The sequence below is a fragment of the Narcine bancroftii genome, chromosome 1 (assembly GCF_036971445.1).
Source record: "Narcine bancroftii isolate sNarBan1 chromosome 1, sNarBan1.hap1, whole genome shotgun sequence".
NCBI lineage: Eukaryota > Metazoa > Chordata > Chondrichthyes > Torpediniformes > Narcinidae > Narcine > Narcine bancroftii.
The window spans coordinates 65,686,061-65,703,233 of record NC_091469.1 but is presented as its reverse complement, the minus strand read 5'-3'; the positions used below and the strand labels follow the sequence as shown (position 1 = coordinate 65,703,233).

At 39.6% G+C, this 17,173-nt stretch overlaps 1 protein-coding gene across 1 annotated transcript in view; it reads right to left on the bottom strand.

Moving 5' to 3' along the window:
• Positions 1-17,173, bottom strand: part of shc3 (SHC (Src homology 2 domain containing) transforming protein 3) — a 170,300-nt gene that overhangs the window by 44,846 nt on the left and 108,281 nt on the right. The window contains exons 6-7 of the mRNA XM_069928732.1: positions 16,359-16,410; positions 12,060-12,186 (exon numbers count right to left, since the gene is read on the bottom strand). Of these exons, the coding sequence (XP_069784833.1) occupies positions 12,060-12,186; positions 16,359-16,410 (179 nt within the window). The remainder of the gene's footprint in view (positions 1-12,059; positions 12,187-16,358; positions 16,411-17,173) is intronic.

Sequence of the window (17,173 nt, the reverse complement as noted above, 5' to 3'; positions counted from 1 at the left end):
AACTGAAAGAAATCAGTATCTCTAAGGACATGGTCTTGGGGAAATTGATGGGATTGAAGGCAGATAAATCCCAAGGGCCTGATAATCTACATCCTAGGGTACTTAAGGAAGTGGCCATTCAGATAGCAGATGCTTTAAGAATTATTTTCCAGAACTCGATAGACTCAGGATCAGTACCCATGGATTGGAGGGTAGCTAATGTTACCCCACTATTTAAAAAGTGGGGTAGAGAAAAAGCGGGGAATTATAGGCCGGTGAGCCTTACATCAGTAGTGGGCAAAATGATGGAATCCATTATTAAGGATGTAATAGCGGAGCATATGACTAGCAGAGAAGGGATCGGACAGAGTCAACATGAATTTACAAAAGGTAAATGGTGCTTGACAAATCTATTGGAATTCTTTGAGATGGTGACAGGTAAAATAGATGGGGGAGAGCCAGTGGATGTGGTGTACCTGGACTTCCAAAAGGCCTTCGATAAGGTCCCGCATAAACAACTGGCTTACAAAATCAAGGCTCATGGGATTGGTGGCATAGTATTGATGTGGATTGAGAACTGGCTGGCAGGTAGAAGACAGAGAGTTGGGATAAATGGCTCATTTTCTGAGTGGCAGGCGGTGACCAATGGGGTGCCACAGGGATCTGTACTGGGACCCCAGCTGTTCATAATTTACATTAATGATCTGGATGAGGGGATTGGATGTAATATCTCCAAATTTGCAGATGACACTAAACTAGGAGGGGTTGTGTGCATGGAAGAGGGGGTCAGGAAGCTCCAGTGTGATTTGGATAAATTGAGGGACTGGGCAGATACATGGCAAATGCACTACAATGTGGATAAATGTGAGGTAATACAAACCGGAGGGCAGATTACTATTTGAATGGCAATAGATTAAGAGATGGGGAAGTGCAGAGAGACCTAGGGGTACTTGTACACCAGTCTCTGAAGGCGAGCATGCAGGTACAGCAGGCGGTTAAAAAGGCAAATGGTATGTTGGCCTTCATATCAAGAGGGTTTGAGTATAGGAACAAGGATACCTTACTGCAGCTGTACAGGGCCTTGGTGAGACCACACCTGGAGTATTGTGTGCAGTTTTGGTCACCTTATCTAAGGAAGGATGTTCTTGCAATGGAGGGAGTGCAGAGGCGATTCACCAGGCTGGTGCCTGGAATAGCAGGAATGACTTATGAGGAAAGATTGCGCAAATTGGGATTGTACTCGCTGGAGTTTAGAAGATTGAGAGGGGATCTCATAGAGACATATAAAATTCTGGCAGGACTGGACAGAATGGATGCAGATGGGATGTTTCCAATGATGGGAAAATCCAGAACCCGGGGCCATGGTTTGAGGATAATAGGCAAACCATTTAGGACCGAGATGAGGAGGAATTTCTTGACCCAGAGGGTGGTGAATCTGTGGAATTCATTGCCACAGAGGGCAGTAGAGGCAGGTTCATTAAATATATTTAAGAGGGAATTAGATATATTTCTTCAGTATAAGGGTATTAAAGGTTATGGAGAGAAAGCGGGGACGGGGTACTGAACTTTAAGATCAGCCATGATCTCGTTGAATGACGGAGCAGGCTCGAAGGGTCGAATGACCTACTCCTGCTCCTATCTTCTATGTTTCTATGTTTTTTTTAATACAATGACACCCTCCTGCAATTTTCAAAGCAATTGTTGTAGAAAAATCTATCTGCTGAACCTTCCCAGATTAGACCTGGCAGAAGTACACTAACCCCATTCATCTGAAAGGAGAGATTTTTGTCATGGGAGATATGCAAGCTTTAGGTAATTTGCATTTTTTAAAATAAATTGAGTAATTAATTAACTTAAATGTACTTAATTGCATTTTCTAAAGTTAAAAGGGTTTAAATTAATTAAAATTGTTTTAAAAATTGGAATTTAAAAATTTTTATGGTAGTATGATTTATATTTAATTTTCATTTTTTTTTAAAGTTTGTGAACATTAGAGCATCCACAAATGTTCAAAGTATTTAGACTATTTTAGCAATAGTAATAAATTTGGCTGCATGCTTTAGGGGCTTTCAAGACTGCTGAGAAGCAGCTTGGTTGTTTTTGTGAGAGCTTGCAGAGTATGGCAGATCATATTGCCTTCTGTAGATTGTTGCATGGAGGAGACCTGCAAGAGTAAGTGACTGGCCGCTCATCAAAGCAAGGGCCAGATGTCATCTTAAATGTGTCGAACAGTGAGGCATATTAACACTTTATTCCATGCCCAAGTAACTTATTGCTAGGTATGCTGGGGTCCATGTACACCTTCTGCTACAAGCAAAAAAAGAATTGCTGGGGGCACTCAGTACGTCAGACCTGCATCCTACCCATGGATGCTGTCTGACCTGATAAGTGTCTCCAGCAATTCTTTGTTTGCTCAAGACACCAGCATCTGCAGCTTTTATGTTTTTACACCTTTTGCTTTATGTACTCTGTCCAACTAATCGAACAAAATTACTGATTATAGTTTAGAGAAGTTGCATCTTATCTGGGTACTGAACTTTAACTGATCATTTATCTACTTTTCACATTGGAAATCCAGCATCAAACACAATATTCTTCATTAACAGCTATTTTGCCTTCCTGAGCCATAGTGAGGGATGTACAGCTCTGAGTAGGGCAATTTCATTCACACTGTGTCTTGTGAGTATATCTTCTAAGATACCGTGCAACATGTGACCCAAGTCCCTTTATCAGATGTCAACACAGTTTCCTGAGCCAATACTTTGGTCATCATTCATAAGAAGTAATGCACCACTAAGTCAATAATCACTCCTTTCTCATCCCCTCATTGATATTGACACAGCTTAAATATCCTATTATAAAACTACAAAGGAAATTCTTAGTGGCACTTACTTCCTTTACTTCCAACAAATGTAAAATTCATGACAGAAAAAATGAATTCAAATGTTCCCGGCACTATGTAACAACATTAAAAAAGTAAATTTACACAACATTCATCTATTGAGAATGATTTCAAGGCAATGGAGAAAGATAACTTTCTGACTGCAAGCTCCCAACAGAAAGTCTCTTTTGCCAGATGCACATTTTAAAATTTTAATTTAAATGTTTATCAAAGAAGTTATAGAAACGAAGCCATTTGGCCTATTTTTTTTCTATGCCAACCAAAGAACTAGCTAAAATTTCTTAGACCTATCAACAAACATAAATTTTCTTTGTTTTTTCCCTAATGTATTTATAATCTTCCTGAACACAGAACTTCTGCTGTGTCCTGACTCATCTTTTAGTCTCCTTGCTTTTATGACATTTTATGTCTTCCCATTAATCTACCTGGATCGATATTTTCAGTGATCTATGAATATTTACTTCTGAGACTCTCCATTCATCTACCCTACCATCTATTGCCATGAAATTATACAGCATGAAAATGGGCCCTTTGGCATCACATGTATGCTGACCATACCCGGCCCATATTACCCTCAGTCCATTTTTTCTACTTGCCCCGCCCCCCCCCCCCATAATCTTGATTCTCAGTGCACCAACCTGCTGAGGAACATTTTACATTTGCCAATTAACCTATCAACTAGAACTAAATACTGTAGTGCATGGGTGTCAAACTCAAATTCACGGAGGGCCAAAATTAAAAACTTGGACTAAGTCGAGGGCCGAACTAAATATTTATTGAAAATTTTCAACAATATCTGCATGTTTTCTCTTCTTTCAACATATGTAATGTTAAACTTTAGGATATAACTTTAGGAGGATAATGTTACAGGTCAGGAGTAGGTAGATCAAGTTCACCCTTTGCTTGACCTGAGGGAAACATATTTGGTCCCTGTGGCGATGTAGTCAGCATTCACAGGCTGTGTCCATTTTGGCCTGCATCAGGACTCTGCATTTCCTGCTCACTCCTCAGGCACTAGGCCTCTATTCACCCTCGACCCACCATCCCTCTACCTGACCAGTCCTTTACCCAACCTCTACTCACCCCTCACTCCACTCGCTCTGCCTCTACCCACCCCATCCTATACATGCCCCTCTACTGCCTCTCCCCTCAACCTGTTCCTCCCTCTACCCGTCTCTCACCCTCTATTCACCCCTCCCCTACTCGCCCTGCCCCTCCCCTTTTACCTCTTCCCTATCCACCCCTCCTTCTACTCATCCCTCCCTCTAACTGCCCCTCGCACCACCATAACTTCCCCTGCCCATTCCTCCTCACCTACACCCTCTGCCCACCCCTGCTTACCCACCCACTCAGGCCCAGCACGCTGCCGATCAGCCTTTGCGGACAGCCACCATCTCTCTCTTCACGTGCAGGGCCGAACCAGCCGTCCCTGGGGTCCACGCGGGTGCAAGCGCTGAAGGCCGTGGCGACCGGGAGAAGTGCGCTCACGCTGTGGAAGGGCCGTCCGGTGCCAGTCGCGCGGGGCTCGCGCTGCCTGGGGGCCGTGCGCAGCCTGCCATGCCCATCGCGCTGACAGGAAATCACAGGCGCTCGCCCATCCGCCGCACCGCTCGACAGGTGGGAGAAGTGACTGGTTGTGCGGGGAGCCTTCCAACTGGCTTGCCGGCTGATGACATCGACAGACTTCTCGTGTTACAATTTCTCGTGTTCCAATGGGGAAGGATGTGCAATGAAGGGGGAGGATGGTGGAGGTGACATTACCAAAAAACAGCATCGGCTCTCGCGGCAGGGCGGGCCACCTCTAATACATTTTTGAAATGATCTTGCGGGCCAAATATAATTATATCGCGGGTCAAATTTGGCCCGCGGGCCAGAGTTTGACATGTGTGCTGTAGTGGTTAGGACCACACTAATACAGTGCCAGTGACCTGGGTTTGAATCTGGCACTATCTGTAAGCAGTTTGTACTCTCTCCCCACGTCTGTGAGGGTTCCCCCTTTGGGGCCTCCAGTTTCCTCCCACCTTTCAAAATGTATGTGGTTTTTAAGTTAATTGGTCACATTGGTGTATTTGGGGCAGCACGGGCTTATGTGAAAATTAACTCCTTCTCTCTCTAAATTTGCTCCCTAACTTGCTGAAAATTTCCATTTAATTTCCATTTTCATCATCTGCAATTTTGATTTTAGGTTAGTTATGATTCATTTCTAGAACTTCCAAGGAAAATGAGTTAACAAAAAAACTGATCAGAATAACACAGCTAACAATTTCCTCAACATATAAGGAATCAATTAATATCATTATTATCTTCTGGTTTTTTTTAAATCAAACTAGAAATAAGGAATAAATGAATTAACATAAGTGGAAAAAAATGTACCATGCAAAAGACAAAAAAAAAATCTGCAGACATTGGAATAAATAAAATTAAAAGAGACATGCTGGAAAAATACAGCAGGCCCGTCAGCATCTAGTAGAAGCAGTAAGTCAATGTTTCAGGTCGGGCATGTATTCTCCATATCCTCCTAACTTCCCCTCCCCCTCCATTCCTCCTAGGCACTCCATGCATTCCTTCCTATTATACTTCTCTCCCTATCACAGATCCCCTAATTCTTTCCCTTAGCCAATCACTAGTCTCCCCCTCCCCCACCCTCATTTTCAAATTTCTGAACATTCCTTTCTTTCACCAGTCTTGACGAAGAGTCCAAACCTGAAACATTGATTTACTGCTTCTACTAGATGGTACCTGACCTGCTGTGCTTTTCCGGCATTTGTGTATTTTCATGTACCATGTAAGTTGCTCATATGAAGAAATGGAAAGATGGTTCTTTCAATTATTAAAAAAAAAACCAACTATCCTCAGGTTAAAATCTGCAACTCTACTTGTCTAGCCACAGCAATTCTACACACATCAGCAATATTACATTTGGCCTATTATCCCAGAAATCCAATCACCAGGCAGTGAAAGAGACAAAATAGTTAAAAGATAAAGTTGACAGAAGAATTGGTTATTAGCTTCACTTTAAGCTGTTACTAAAGAGTACAATCCAATAATTTTTACTGTCATGGTAACTGATTGAGAAAATGAATCATAATTTTATGCAATTGCTTTTTAAAAAAAAATAACTGACTTTTCAAGCCCACACAATGTTCTTTTAAGTGTGATAAATCTTGCTCATTACCTCAGAAATGGTATTGCCCTTTAAATTTTTAATCTTTCCAAATGCCTTTTTAAAAAAACTTTGATCAACTTCCCAATATTTAACTAATGATTTTAAAAATGATTTGGCTAAGGGAAGTGTATAATCATTCTGATGTTCCAAATTAAATGTGGACATCAAAGTAAACTGTAATGCCACAAAGATATCCACCAACTTTTTAACATTATCATAGCATCTGCTACTGATGATACAACCATCAAAACCCACCTGATTCAGAAAGGAAATCAGGAATCCTTTCCTAGTCTTTCTGGCAATCCCTCAATTTGAGAATGATATTTTTCATGGTTCATTGATTTTTCCTGAGATACCATGGTAATCTAACAGAAAGTCCCAGGTATCTGCAGAAATTGTAAATGTTTCCAAATCAGGAGAAAGAAAAATTGAATTAATGGTATGAGAGATAAATCATCCCCTTGCCTGGTCATCTTTCCAAAAGGTCCACAGGCCAGATCCTTCATTCCTTATCTATTTCAGCAATGATATTTCCACCATCACCCTAGAGGTGTTTGCAGATGATTGTGTGATGGTCAATCCATTGGCATTTTTTGAGAAAAACAAGTAGGTTGCATTCAACAGGACTATACAATATTCGACATAGTGTCAAGTGACATTAGTTTTACATAGTGATCATTAAGTGACCTCAATTAATTCATAAAAATGTAAATTATATAATACAGTATGTTTCTGATTATCCAAAATGCTTGGGACTTGACAAATCTCAGTTATGCAGATTTTTCGGATACTCGGGAGTTTTCTCCAAAGCAGCCCAGTAGCATCAGGAGAATACTTGTATTAGCTGTCACCAATCCTAAACACATACCCATGCGGTCACTGATGCCCGACACCTCTCCACCACTGTTGCCAATGCTGCCCGAGAATCTGAGGTCTCACCTCACCTATAAGTGGTAGGAGATTGTACAGGGATCGACCTTCATCAGAATTTCAGTGATCTTGCTGAAAGGGTATTTGACAGAGGCAGTGGCTTGTATGGGCAAGCAGGGAGCAAGCATGGCTTGGGCAGGTGAGCGGGGAGAGTGTGGCTTGGGCAGGCGAGCGGGGAGAGAGTGTGGTATTCAATTCAAATTCTGAGAATTTCACAATACAAGTTATCACAAAGTTGCAGTGGCTCATGACAATTTATAAATAAATAATCAGTGCTATCCTTTCCTTCAATGTGTAACCTGTGGACAAATGTCTCGTTTGCAAAACTGATTCCCTGTAGCCCCACTTGAGCATGGTGGCTAAAAAAAATTTCAACGTTTTTTTCAAATTGTGATGTCATGTCTCACCCAAAAATCTTTTGGTTATTTGGAATTTCAGCTGATCATTTTTTCGATTAATCGAAACATACTGCACTTATACTGGGTCCATTCACTAATGTTCTCTCCATTGCAATGTTGTGGTCCCACATTTGGTATAAACTAGTTTAGAATAAAACTGGACAAACCACCCAGCAAGAACTTGGCACTAAATTCAGACTCTTCCAGTCCATACCATCTTGCAGTCTTCCTCATAAAACCTGGGAAAAAGTGCCCAAAATGGGAGAACTGTCTGACAGCTTGATATAATCAAACTTTACACACAATGTATTGGATTCCTCTATCAAAATCTTTGGTTATGCCTTGTTTCACTAGCAGGACATACCTATCAGCAGTGGTCCTATAAGAGGGAGCAGGCTCCTCTTGTTGAACAACACTGATTAAAAACTCTCAACAAAGCTAGAATATATAATGCACTCTGGTGGGAACTTCAATGTCTATTAGTAGGAGTGGCCTGGCAGTACTGATACCTTGCACACCTGTGCCCACCACATTCTAGTCAAGCTTTCTAATTGAGTAAAATATTACTATCTGTTCATCAATATGGAAAAATTATACATTGCATCTTGCAAAATAAAAAGGACAAATTCAACCCATCTCATTTTTGACAGATTATTCTCAATCATCATCCAGTGACGGGAAGTGTTGTCAATATTGTTATCAAATGCCACTTACTCACCAATAACCTGTTTATTAATGTCCATTTCAGGTTTTGCCAAGATCACTCACCTCTAGAGGTCTTCATCCATGGACTAGAGTTGATGAGGTAAGAGTGACTTGCCCTTGACATCAACGTAACATTTGGCTAAGCAATTATCATCTCACTGAAGTAAAATTAAAGTCAATGGGCAATGAGGAGAACAAAAATCCAATACATTTCCCATAGGCAGATAGTTGTGGTCATTGGAAATCAATCATACAGGAATTTCTCAGTGCAGGAAATTTTGCTCTTGGGCCTCGGGAAGTTACGGATAGCCTCCACCTTGCTGGTAGTGGTTTGGCCCCGCATTTGGTAATCCTGTGCCCTAGGAATTCAATCGTGCTCAGCCCAAACTGGTATTTAGCCAGGTTGATAGAAAACCAAACTCATGTAGATGGCTGTAGAGGCTTCGGAGGTGTTGTAGATGTTCCTGCCAGGTTCTGCTCACTACCAGAATATTGTCTAAGGAGACGAAGGTGCCGTCCAGGTCTCGGCCCACTGCGTCCATCAGTCACTGGAGGGTCTGTGCTGCGTTCTTGAGCCTGAATGGCATCCTCAGGAACTTAAACAGCCCAAATGGAGTGATGATGGCCATCTTGGGGATATTGTCAAGGTGCACCGTAATTTGGTGGTACCCATGCACCAAGTCAACTTTGGAGAAGATTGTCGCTCCATGCAGGTTTGCCACAAAGTCCTGGATATGCAGCATGGAGTAACAATCTAGAGTGGTGGTCTCGTTAAGCCAATGGTAGTTGCCGCAAGGTTTCCAGCCCCCAGATGCTTTGGGCACTATGTGCAGGGGAGAAGCCCATGGACTGATTGACCAACGAATGATGCCTAACTCCTCAAGCATGTGGAACTCCTCCTTGGCCAGTTGGAGCTTCTCCAGAGGAAGTCGTATCACCCTTGCATGGAGAGGTGGACCTTGGTAAGGATGTGATGCCTGATGCCATGTTGGGGCACCTCCACCATGAACCAAGGGGAAAGGATTGCTGGGAACATGGCCAGCACCTTGGAGAACTCATTGTTCAAGATGCCCCTCAGAGCGAAGGTTTGGAATGTCTCTGCGTACACATCTCTTGCCCTTGTGAGCCCGGAGGAAGTCCACTCTGAGGAGTGGCCATTCCACTGCGGCCAGTGTGAACTCACATGAGAAGTAACTGGCTCCGAACTACATCTCGGCCCTAAGTGTACCATAAGTCCATATGCTGCTGTTATTGGCAGCTCTCAACGTGGGGTCCACTTGCCTGCATCTAGTGTCCAAACCTGTCGGGGGCATCACGCTGACCTCCACTCCTGTATCCACCAAGAATCGTCTACTGGAAAGGCGATCCCATACGTACAGAGGGCTCTCTCAATCGCCAGTCGCTGTGGCCATCAGTGATGGCTGGCCTTATTGTTTCCCTGGAACTTGCAGAGCGACCGGCATCTTTGGTGGTAGAAGCACCATCTCTCCCTGGACACATCCCTGCTGCGCCTTTCCAGGGCCTGCCTTGGCCTGGTTGTGAGACTTTGTGATGAGCCCCACGATAGCCGAGCACTTCTATTTCTGCTTCCTCAGAATACTTGCCCATGCTGCGACTTTCCAGTGATCGCTGAAATCCAAGTCAGCCAGGAACAGTTGGATGTCCTTGGGCAGCTGCTCCAAGAATGCGTGCTTGAACATGATGCAGGGCTTGTGATCTCCCAGGAGGGCCAGCATCTCATTCATGAGAGCTGATGGGGATCTTCCCCCTAGCCCAATCCAGGTGGAGCAGCCAACCCCCACCCCCCCCCCCCCCCCCCCCCCGCCACTTGCTGCAAGAGCCTGAAGGTCTCGGTTAATAGCTCTTTGAAGGCAGTTAACTTCTGATAGTGACCTGCGGATGAAGTTGGCCACTCTGTCTGCAGTCTCTGGATCCAGGGCACTGATCACGTAGTAGTACCGTGTGATGCCCCGAATCTGGAACTGAGCCTCAGCCTGGTCGAAACACATGCCAGGTCGAACTGTCCAGGAGGTCGGGAGCTTGAGGCCAACTGCGCTGAATGCTGCTTCGCTATCCATCACTGGGTTTAGATGCCATCTAAACCATCGGGGTCACCAATTGTAGCTGACTGCTCCAAATAAACATACACACTCACAGTGTGCAAGGTTAAGGTCTGAGATTTATTGAGGCTGGAAAGGCTCCTTTTATATAGTTGGAGTTCCCGCCATTTGTTTGATTGGCTGACTGACATCAGCTGCATGAATAACAATAGTGGGCGGAAACATTCCTTTATGCGGATTCCCTTCTTCCCCAGCCTGTTATTGATCTGGGCAGATTGGCCAGCGCCATTTTAGGACTGCTGGACGCACTGCTCCAGCTTTCAACTGCGCTCGTTCTCTGTGTTAAAGGACGTGTTACAGTCTGCTATGCTGCTGTTTATTACTGTGCATGCCGCGCCATGTGCCAGCTCAATCTCTGCAGTGGCGGGCCGCTACAGCCCCACATTTATTACTACAAACTTTTGCTGAGTTGCTTTGGTGCTTCAATTTTAATATTAATTTCAGAATCATAATTAAGATCTTATTAACTAGAGGCTGATTTGGGTTTCCTTTCTACAACCAAAATATTTTATATTTACTACCTCAGATGATTTAACTGAGTGCTGATTGGAAAATATTTGCATATTTAAAATTATGGTTTATTAACGCCTAAATAAAATCTGTAATCTGCCAGTGGTGGATTTTCTACATACACTTGCTGACAAAAATGCTTTCATTATGCTTATTAATACTTGAAAACCATCTACTTGTTGAATAATCAGTATCCTTATAATCTCTTTTTCTGCAGTTTAGTGAATCAAAGGGGATTAATAAAAAACATTATTAGTATTATTGATTTTCTTAGAAAATACTTACCAATAACTGGAAGATTGTTGTATCGTACATTATTGAGTAATTCTAAATAAAGAATTTGTACTATATCATATTTAATTGACAATAGCGCATTGTTTAATACTTTTAAACTTCAGACAAAACAAAGTTTGTTGTCTATACAAAACATGTAGAAGTGGTGCTGATTAACTATGCCTTGGTCCAACATACTGTGATTGCTTATTTGAAAGTAAGAAATAAAAATACCTATCATGATATGTTCTGCTTCTCTAACTCCTATTGTTAAGGGTGCCGAGCAATGCTCATGGCGACTCTTTGCCTTCCAGCAGACAAAAGTTCCCGTATATCATGCATATTACATTTTTAATGAATTCTACATGACAATAAAAGGAATCTTGAACCTTGATATGTGCCACCTTATAACGAGATTCCATTGAACTACCATTTCATTGCAATTATAGTTGCCAACATACAAAACAAGGATCTGAATGTTACAGTGATCCAATAATCTCAATAATACTCTTTACCTCTGGATTTTGCATTGCAACTCAGTACTGATTGATATGTTAAAACATTTAATTTGCCTGCTACCATTCCACGTAAATATGTTTTGGCTATCTTATGTGCACTGAGAAATTATGTTTTAAATCCTTATGATGAAGGCAAGATTGAAAATGGGAAAAATGTCATAATCGGAGTTTGGAATTAAGAAATACTGTGAGAATTGTTTCAAGGATCCTTAATTTGCATCTGTCTCTCCTAAGCCTCATCTAGAAGTGCTTGATGTCTATAAAAATTGCTGATATTAAATTAAGTACTGACTGTATATGGTGGTTTACCCAATAGTTCTGGTTGAATATTTTGACTAAGTGTCTGAAACAGAAAGATTTCAATTTCCCAGTTTTAACATTATTGATCCCAATTAATGCCCTTGGAATAATAAAAAAGTAACAAGTTTCATCTACATTCAGAATCCCATTGAATGCTATTTACATTTCTACTCCCAACATCTGCTGATTAAAAATACACTAGCTGAATTTATTGTAAGAATGAATAACAAAACAATTACCAATGCTATCAGTACTCACCTGCTATGTATACTAGATATCTTAGTTGGACACTGTAGATATTGCTTGAATCGAAGTTCAAAAGCTTGGCCTATGGTACTGATAACATCTTGAGCCAACCCGTCACAGCATTCCAATATGTGGCATGCTTTAAAAACATTAAAGACCTGCTGTTATGTTTCAGCTATATATACAGTATATATTAATTTTGTTGATTTAACTTTAACTGTCAAATTAAATACAAGATTCATTCCTCTGATCAGAATAATAGATTACTGAAGTAAATTCACTATGATTCACTGCACATCAAAGCACACTGGCATTGAAATCTGGATTACACAGTTCATTCTATAAGTAACTAAATAGGCAAAACAGTGCAAACATCTCCACACAGGTACATGCTCAAATTAGAAAGGTTTTGTTTTTCCCTAATGAAGTGAGCCATATATTTTACTGTTAAAACTGGAATTTGACAAATGTGAGCAGTTTTAGCCACTCAAAAAACAAGGTAAACCACTGTTATACTGTGATTGGCTGATACCGACTGGACACACCTCCTGAGACCAATCTTACCCATAGCCCATTGCATGCCATCCTTTTACTTTTGCTCTGATCACTCAAGGAGGTGGATGGTTGTTTGATAGTGTTCCAGTCTTTGGCTGTTAAAAGCCTGATTGTTTCACTGCTCAGCCTTTTGTGAATTATTGTTGATACATCAGTACTACAAGGCACAGAGGGCTTCAATGTTTTATTAATTCAACATTAAGTTTACTTCACTAAACCTTTACCAAAGAACAACATTATTTCTGAGCATTCCACCTCCACTATTTCACTGGAGAGTGAAGTGCTGCAATAAAATTTCCACCTCTTGATTTAGTATCACTATGAATTGTGTCAAACTGGGCCTTTGGATTCATTATTGTAAACTGACTGAGATTATGCCCAAGTAACAGTACCACATGGAATACTAACCTAGTAAATAGAAGTAGAGCTACATGTTATTTGTCAGAAGTATTTCAATCATACTCTGGAGAAACGGTTATGTCGATGGGCCTCCAAATCATATTATAATCTACTTTTGTGAGAAATCATGTAACAAGAAATATACATCTGTTTTCCTTTTTCTTTTAGAAGAGTAGAACTGTAAAAATTACGAACAGGAGGAAGCCATTCAGCCCATCAGGTTTGTTCCATCATTCAGTATGATCATGGCTGACCATACATTTCAGTGTTGTTTTCAGCTTCTCTAATATCTCTTTACATATAAATAAATTTATATTCTTTTTGAATATATTTATTAACTTACTCTCCATTGTTCACATTCACGTTCACTTTCATGACACATCGGGTAAAGAATTTCCCTAAGCTCTGATTCCCAATTCACCAGCCATTGAGAATAGATAGCCTCTATGCATCTATTCTGTCTGGTCTGCTCAGCATTTTATATGTTCCTCTGAGAATCCCTCTCCTTCTTCGGTGCTTCAGTGAATACAGGTCTAACCAAACATACATACTGTTCATACATAGTCCAGCCATATCAGGAATTGGTCCAATAATCCTTTGTTACACTACTTTGTACTTGCTTTCAGTGACTGGTGGATAAGGATATCCAGGTATAATTGCATATTCACTTTTCTCAATCTATCACCATTCCAATAATAATGACTTTCTGCTTTTGAAACAACAATAACCCATATTTATTCACATTAATCTGCGCCTACCATATATTTTCCTTTCACCCAAGTTGCCTAAACCTTTTTGAAGTCTTTTTTTCATCGTCCTCATAACACATACTCTTTTACATCCATTCCATTTAAGTAACCATTTGTCTTGTTGAATTTCTATTGCTGCTGGGTTTTGGGGTCCTCTGGGCCCATAACACTTGAATTTTAAATATTGAGTCTTAATTTATTTTACCTTTACTGGAGAATAATCATTTTCCAGGTGATGCAGATAGGATAAGGGACAGGATTTGTCTCTGCCCCTATATAAAAGGCAAAGTCAAGGAAAACAATGACTCAGCATTAGCAATGTTGAGACACAGGGCCTCTGTGGTGTTATAGGTGTGCAATAAACAAATGACTAAAATCTAGTGCATGGTTGCAAAGTAATCAAATGAAATGACAAACATTTATTTCTGTGAGTTGGAGATCAAAGCTAGGGAAGTTAGCTTACATTTATACAGAACCTTTTTCATACTCCATTTGAATTCAGTTCAGAGTTCAGAATAGCTGCACACATTTGGATGGATACAACAAAAGAATTCCAGAAAGATCCATGCCAAAGATGAACAATGGAATTATCAGGACAGGCAGGAAAACGTGGGTTGAATTTCATTGAATTTAGAAGGTTAAGCAGATATCTCATTGACATGTTCAAAATTATTTTTAAAAACTCAGTATTGACAGAGGCACTAGCTGAAACATGCAGAATATAAAATTACATTTCATGGTTCTAGAGGGCCCTAGAAATAAAATCTGGAAGTACTTTTCACAAAAAGGGAGTCAAAATATGAATTTGATTTCCAGACAGCTGTTGAAATACTTGACATTGTTCATATATTTTAAATTCAAAACTACAAAATCCAACGCGTTAGTCAAGGCCATCTCAGCATCTCAGGGTTATAAAAAGGTGGATGATGAAGTTAAGACACAGACCAGCCATGATGGAATCATTTGTCAGAACAAACTCAAAGGTCTGAATGGCCTACTCTTGTTTGTTTCTTGAGCAGCTGCTATTCCAAAAAAAGTCATTAGATCCCAGATACATGTGGGAGGATAATATGGTGATCAAATAATCTTTGCAATTATCTCAGGCATGATATCAGTAAGAACTGAACTACTGAATGACCTAATACCTGTAGCAAATATAGATGTTAAGAATCCATGTTGCCACCTACAAGTAACGAGCTTTTTAAAGGACAACAGACTCCTAAAGAAACAAACTGAATCAGAGTCTCATTTAAGGCCTCTTACTTTGCACATTATTTATTACTGAATATTTATTATTTTCTGTATTGCAGAGTTAGCTTGTTTACATTTCTTTCTTTGGTTACATTTCTAGTCTTTTGTATATGTATCTTTTCTTGAGTAGTTTTTTTTTTCACTACTGATATGAAGAAATTCTGCCTAGCCTGCAGGAAAAATAATCTTGGGGTTGTATATGATGTCATGTATTTACTCTAATAATAAATATGAACTTTAAAAAATTGAAACACCCTTGGTAGGAATGATATTCAAAAGCAAATGCTGAGGATACATTAAGGTTTTTCATTTATCCCTTAGGCAAACTGGAGAAAATAGTGGTCAAGAGAAGATATATTTTTATTCTTTGAGCCCACAATAGCTCAAGTAATGTAAAATTTAAATTCAAGTAAAGATTTTATCTGCTTAAATAATTCCCAAATGTCCACCTAACACCACTTGGAGTGATATGATAATTAGCATACAACTGGGCAGAGATGCTTGCAGGCTTCTCTGCAATATCATGGTCAAAACATTAAATGGAAGTAAAATATGATGAAATTCCCAGGATTGATTTTGATCATACACTAAAGTATCCAATGGGGAAGAGGATTAACTAAAGTAAATTGCAGTTGTATTAAAGAATCTGTTCCTTTTGTTATTTTTTTAAGGCCATTGCAGACAGGTCATTCCTTTTGCAAAATTGTAGAAATCTAAGCCGAGAACTTGCTATTGATAACATTAGTACAAATTATTTATGCATCTTTATAGTAGAGTGTTGTTTACTATTCTTACGCGGATAATACCTTTATTAAAATAAAAATTTGTGTTAAACATTTGTACTTGTTTATTTCAACCAATCATTTCAATGCAACATTTCCTAATATTAGGTTAGCATTTAATTATATTGTGTACGTGAATTTAATACATTCTCCAACAACCCACTTGGATATCACAGTTTTCAAAAGGTGCTGCTCTGTCAGAAAGAATTCCTGATAGGACGTGACAGCTTTGTAATGAAATACCTCCATTTTGACAGGAAAAAATTGTGCATTGGTTTTACTTCAAGATATTGTTCAAACTTTACAGCTGCAATTTTTCAACAAGATATACCCTTCCATAAATTATAATCTTCCTGAGATTCAGGAAGATTATAATTAGTACCAATTATTATATTGAAAATGTTTGCATGGAGATATTAATGATTTTCTTAGTCTCATGTCCATTTAATGCAGCAAAAACATTAAATTCATTTTTCATAAATATCAATTTTTAAACTTATGTATTGAAGAATTAATTTCTCATGTTTATTTAAAATCTCATAGGCAATCCAAAAATAAATTAAAACATTAATTACCTCGGCGGTTCACTGGATCCTTGGCCACATATGCAACATAATCTGTTGTGTCCTGTTGTGTATAAAGAAGAAAAATAGTTCAATGGAACATGTAAGATTTTATAATATATACTTAATTTACTTTGCTACAAAGATACATTAAGAAAAGAGAATGCTTACAAAATATTAAAATTTTTCTCATTATTTTTTATTTATATTCAACTTTAAGGCAGTTAACTTTTGACACAAGGGTTGCTGGTCAGAGTAAAATATTAGCCAAACTCTCCTATAGCACACATCATAGAGAAAGCAAGCTTCAACTTCAGACTAATTTGCAACCCGGACATAAAATTGACTGGTATGAAAATAATCTAAATGAAAAACATAATTAAAAGGAAGAAGGGCAAGTATCAACAAAACCCCTCTCATTTATCATCAGACACTGGTTGTGAAGAGGGATTTACATGGAAAACCTACCTGTTGTATGATTCAGATACTATAAATGGTGCTAGTGAAGTTGAGTAACATTTAAATGAAGTGGGTGGGAAAGTTCTTTTGATGGAATGGAATTTCAGACCATTTGGAGAGAGATTCAGCTAACTTTATCTTGGCTTAAATAATTTGTGAGAAAATTTGTAAAAAGTAGTCTGAGACAAAATAGTCTGGAGATTGCTACACAGTAATTCTGGATCAGCAAATACCACCAGTCTGCTTTTGTGATTTCATCCTTCCATTGTTCACTGTTTTGACCATGAGAAGCACATTATATATTACTTGAGCCATAGCTGCAGTTTCTTACTGTGAATAGTTATACCTGATTTTAAAAATGCAACGGT